At 32.3% G+C, this 6,318-nt stretch overlaps 1 protein-coding gene across 1 annotated transcript in view; it reads right to left on the minus strand.

The window, feature by feature from the left end:
* Positions 1-490: 490 nt before the first annotated feature.
* Positions 491-6,318, minus strand: part of LOC105448584 — a 46,686-nt gene continuing 40,858 nt past the window's right edge. Inside the window, exons 3-4 of the mRNA XM_011687247.1 lie at positions 807-1,038; positions 491-522 (exon numbers count right to left, since the gene is read on the minus strand). Coding sequence (XP_011685549.1) covers positions 491-522; positions 807-1,038 — 264 coding nt within the window. The remainder of the gene's footprint in view (positions 523-806; positions 1,039-6,318) is intronic.

Consider the following 6,318-nt stretch of genomic DNA (forward strand, 5'->3'; position numbering starts at 1 on the left):
CTTGAGTTATGAAACTTGAAAGTTACAGTACCGTCGACATTAGCATTATCCAAGGTGTCCGAACAATGGCTGAAACCTTTTGAATGTTGTTCAGGATCATGATCTTGACAACATGTGTCAAGGCCATAATCATTGAAGATTGTTCTCTTATTTTCATTTTGATAATTATTTTTATTTTTTGAAAATAAGAGAAACAATCTTCAATGATTATGGCCTTGACACATGTTGTCAAGATCATGATCCTGAACAACATTCAAAAGGTTTCAGCCATTGTTTGGACACCTTGGATAATTGCTAATGTCGATGGTACCTTAACTTTCAAGCTTCATAACTCAAGATTTACTTAATCAAAATATATTTTATCTATGTGTTTTGGAAAGCTCTCGAAATAAACTACAAGAATATGCAATGAAAAATAGGGGGTTCCATTTAAAAAATTCAAAGTGCCCTTGTCCTGACCTTGACGACGCCACTTAGGGTTAAACCAATGTTATGTCCCCCTCAAAGCCATACAACTTTTGTCTGAAACATTTTTTTCTAAGATCAAAAATAAAAAAGTTATTTGGGGTGGGACATTAAAATGAGACACCCTGTATACATATATTTAACAGTCGCATAGACATTACATTTAACCGCTCGTATTTAATAAATATAAATATCCTGTTACATACACATTTTATCAAACATTGTAATCATATAATTTATATTATACAACATATACGTGATATTGTAATCTTGTAATAAAATATTTTTACGATGTTTTTCCGCAACTTTTAAATACTGTATGTTTATATATGCTAATATACATTTTTGACAATACTCTGTGCTCCATAAAACACCGGTACCCATGATACTATAGTATAAAAAACTGTCAGGATGTAAACTTGAAATAGTATTTTCCATTTTATATTTGTCCATAATTAACGGTTTAGATACATCATGTATTCCAAGTGATATAAAACCACCACCCCATGCAATCCACAGGCCAGTCCATTTAGTACTAAGTAATATCTCGGGTGTATTTTCGAAAAAATGTATCTAAAAATATATATTAATTAGATACTAACAACTACATATTGATTGTTATATTAATACTTTTAATGTATATATATTCAGGAAAAATTTTTTTACATATAATTATAGATACACGGTCTGTCCCAAAAGTTTCCGAACGTTCATTAAAGCTCATTCTGTAAGATAATAATTATAAATGTTTACTTATATAATCATTCAAAATACATCCCTTCCGAAGGAATACATTGTTTGAGTAATACGACAACAATCGTATAGCTTTAAAAAACTCCGCTGAAAGTCTTTTTTTGAAATAGTCGAAATAGGCCGAAACCTTCTGAATGTCCAAAATAGTGTCGAACTGCTTTCTCTTCAGCTTTATTTTAACTTCGGGGACAAAAAAATAGTCACATGGTGTCAAATCTAGTGAATGAATATACGGGATGATCAAAATTTACGATTGATTCGGAAGCAGGAATTTACGCACGGTGGTATACTTGTGAATCGGAGCAATGTCATGCAGAAGCTGATCGCATCAATTAGCTGCTTTGCGCTCGGTATTAAGGATGAACCCAACCAATTCTTGCCAGCAAACGCTTTATTTCACACAGAATTTAATATTTGCTACTTGCTCCGTTGTGATTTTTCGACGTATATCACAAAAGTATTGTCGGTTTTATATTTGTATTAGAGAGATTTCAATTCAACTTACAGAATTTGTGAACGAAACTTCAATGAAGATAGTGCAATCTTATTTATAGACAATACCATTAATACCTTTCATACGAAGAAAGTTTGAAAACTTTTAGATCGTATACGTAAATGATTAGGTTCACATATAAAGTATGTCCATATACATATACATATAATTATAGTTGTACATAATTATATACATAATAGTTATACATATTGGTGAAAAAATGGCAAGCTATAATTAATTTAATTCTATTGCTACAATAAATTTATTAATTAATGTCACACTCCAGATTACACAAAGTGACGGCATAATTATGATCAAAAAAAGATAAAAATTTATTTCATATTCAATTCGAGAAAAAAATTCACGTGGTTCTCAAACAGTCATCTATCTCAATCCATATTCATCTAGCGTTGTTTAAATTTAAAATCAATAATAAAAACTGATACTTCGACGATCCATGAACATTGAATGTTAATGAAGATATACCTATCACAACCCTCGTTAAAAAGAACTACTAGTGCAGTGATAACACTACTACATTTCAGTAGTGTTTTTACTGCACTAGTAGTTCTTTTTTATCAGGGAAATCAGTTTTAAGGAAATAATTATCCAACTTATGTGTTATAGGTCAAGTTTTAATACTCTCTTTTATATTAAACAAATTCAAAAATAAAATTAAAATAAAAAATCAAGCTCGAGTATTGTAAGACAATAGAAAAAGTTTAACAGCCAAGAAACAAGCAATAACAGATTTGAAATAAATAAATAAATAAAACATCCTTTAATGTTAAATCATAAAAACGTTTCGTACTTCACAAAGTCTTCATCAGTTTATAGAATAAATAATATTTAAATCATTGAAATTAAATAAAAGTATAGTACTGAATTAAAGTCATAAATAAATTAAAAGAATAAGAAAAAGGAAAAACCGAACATGATAAAAGTTTTACAGAGTTAAGAGGCCATATTAAACTACGAGATATTTATAAAGTCCCACCCGGGCCTAATATCTCGGAAACGGCTTTAAATATGGAAAAATATTTCAAACAAAAGTTGTTTGAAGGGAGACATAAAATGGTACCGTTGGTTTGACCTTTGGTGGCGCTATTAAGGTCAGGGAAAGGTCATTTCACATTTTTTAAATGAAACTCCATTTTTTATTACATATTCTTGTAGATTACCTCGAGAGCTTTTCAAAACACTATAAATAAACTTTTTTTTAATCAGTACTTTTAAAGTTATGAGGATTAAAAGTTACAGTACCGCCGGCATTAGCATTATCCAAGGTGTCCACGTGCGGTCGAAAGAATAGGGATTACCACCCACTATTACCCACTACCACTCAAGCGTATGAAGTAGTCAAAGACGCATTATCTACGTTAATTGATTGCATTCGGAAGAAATTAACATTTCTTCAATTCAAGTAAAGGAATATTACAATTTTCTTTCAGTATTTGAAAACCTGTAGCTGGAAAAAGTATTTTCTTAAAATGAAGACTTTTCCTTCTCTCTATTTCTTTTTCTGTTAGTGAGCGGTAGTAGTCGGAAGAGAGTTATATTCGATCTTTTCTTTTTTTAATTATTATACTATATTTTCTTTTGTCATTTTTCTGAAATAAGTTTTAAATTATGCCGCGATGTAAGGGAGATAAAGTGAAAATTATTTTTCTTTATGGGGAATGTTGCTGCTCTTATTGTGCAACTGCGAGGCGTTTTAATGAGCTCTATCCTGATCGTCCTATTGATTATAAGTACGTCTCTTACTTGGTGACCAAATTTCGTGAAACTGACAAGGAAATAGCGCGAATTGTAAAATGCCAAATGAGATGGCCATAGCCCATTTGAAAGAGGGGGTTGCATGTAACACGATAAAAGGGCTTGCCTGAATGGGCTTTGGTTTCTGAGAAAATTACAAATAAAGTTGGTCGTTCGATCAGCTGTGCGATAAGTATCTGAACCGTGAGTCAGTAACCAAGAAAGCGGCGTAGCTGAACAGACTAAGGCGCACGGTGTTATTTTTCTCGCGGCTAACGAGAGTTCGATACAAGTTCGCATCTCCGCGTCAATTTTTTTTATGTAAACGTTATATTTTTGCTAAAAAGAAAAAGATAAATTAATTATATTTTCTAATATAATTAATTTATCTTTTTCTTTTTAGTAAAAATACTAATCATTATGCAATTTTCGTTATAAATAATAATAAATAACAAGAGTTTTAAAAATTTTAATTATTTATTATAAAGTTTTGTGTGTGTGGCATTGCCATACAATTATTTATTATAAAATGTTGACATTGCTGTACAATTTGCGTCGGACCCTATGCAGCACGCAGATACTTGTTAGAATCTTCTCGAACAAAGACACAAAGAAAAGGTGTTATCGACATTCTAGATAGTATATAAATAAGTAACAATATTTTATTATTATTTTTACCGACCATTCCCAATGTTTTTATATTGATTTTCATCCACAAAATTGTACGGCAATGTCAACATTCTATAATAAATAATTGTATGGCAATCTCACACACACAAAACTTGATAATAAATAATTAAAATTCTTAAAATTCTTGTTATTATTATTTATAACGAAAATTGCGGAATAATTAGTATTTTTGCTTTAAAAAAAAGATAAGTCAATTATATTAGAAAATATAACGTTTACAAAAAAAAATTTGACACTGCGGGGACGCGAACTCGCTTCGAACTCTTGTTGGCCACGACAAAAACAATACCGCGCGCCTCAACCTGTTCAGCTACGCCACTTTCTTGGTTACTGACTCACGGTTCAGGTACTTATCACACAGCTGATCGGACTGATGACTAACTTTACTTGCAATTTTCTCAGAAATCAAAGCTCATTTACGCAAACCCTTTTACTTTGTTTGTACATGCAACCCCCCTTTTCGAATGAGCTATGGCTCATCTTATTTGGCATTTTACAATTCGTGCCATCTCTTTGTAAAAGTGTTAAAGACTGGCCATGTAGCGGCAGACTAACCGACTTACACAATGCAAATAACACCCGCGCGGTACAATCCGTAAAATTTTGGAAAAATTATAAATTTCATCCTTACAAAATGCAAATTAAACATGAACTTGTAAATGGCGATTTTGAACACCGTAGTTTTGTGAAATAATGACCGCGCTCATTGCAGAAAATGAACATTATTTGAAAAATCTTTGTTTTAGTGACGAAAGTACTTTTTAAGCGGTGAAATAAACAAACATAATATTAAATATTGAACCAATTTCAATTCACACATTTTGAGAGAGCGACATACGCAATGGTCTCAAAAGTTAAACGTTTGGGTGGGCATTTTAAGTAACTACATAATTGGACCCTTATTTATAGATGAAAATTTAACAGGCGAACTTTATTTAACATTGCTGCGAAATGTCATTGATCCTTTGATAACCCAAATTGTTGAAAAAACGCTGTTAACGACGATGGTCAATTAGGATTCGATGTAGATAACATTATTTTTCAACAGGACGAATGTCCTGCACACTACCATCGTGACGTGCGCAATTATTTGGACAAAAAATATTCAAACAGATGGATTGGGAAGAAGGGCTCGATTGAATGGCCGCCACGATCTCCAGATTTAGCCTCCAATGACTTCTTCTTATGGGGCTATTTAAAATCAGTAGTTTTCAAAACACCTCTAGTTACAATCCAAGATCTTCAAAATAGGATAATTATAACTTGTAGAGATATTCCTCCTCAGACATTTCAAAATGTAAGGAAAGAATTTCACGATCGCTTAATTTACTGCAGGGAAGCCAATGGTGCTCATTTTAAGCATCTTCTGCAGTAACAATATAGAGATACTTAATTATTTTAATGTTAAAAAGAGGAGAAGAAAAATGATGAAAAGAGAGAAACAGAGTAAAAACTTCGACTGAAGACCTCCCCCCTCCACACACACACACACACACACACACACACACACACACGAGGTATTAATCCGACCGACAATCTCCATGTGGTATACTTTGGCTAATGCTAATGCCGGCGGTACTGTAACTTTTAATTCTTATAACTCAAAAAATACTGATTAAAATAAGGTTTATTTAGTGTATTGAAAAGCTCTCGAGGTAAGCTACAAAAATGTATAATAAAAAATGGGGGATTTCATTGAAAAACTTTGAAGTGACCTTTCCCTGACCTTAACAGCGCCACCAAAGGTCAAACCAATTATACTATTTTATGTCCCCCTTGAAGTCAAATAACTTTAGTTTGAAACATTTTTCCACATCTAAAGCCGTTTCCGAGATATTAGGCCTGGGTGGGACTTTATAAACACTCTGTATAGGTATACATGTAAAAACCAATTTTCTTTGAATTTATAACATAATAAATTGGCGAAGTATCAAATGAAGGGCTAGTGAGCCTTGCACGAAGTTAGTGCTAAAATTACAAATATTTAACAATAATAATTATCACCCAAACGTTTCGGCTCCGCATTGAGCCATCTTCAGTGGGTAAAAATACAAAAATTTTATTACTTCTACTTTACATTAGCGCTTTGTTCTTTCCGCTCGCACGAAGGTCGCTTCTCGCTCGTTGTGAGATCGTTCGTTGGAAAATCGTAATCATGTGAT

The sequence above is a fragment of the Wasmannia auropunctata genome, unplaced genomic scaffold, assembly GCF_000956235.1.
Source record: "Wasmannia auropunctata unplaced genomic scaffold, wasmannia.A_1.0 LD336116.1, whole genome shotgun sequence".
NCBI lineage: Eukaryota > Metazoa > Arthropoda > Insecta > Hymenoptera > Formicidae > Wasmannia > Wasmannia auropunctata.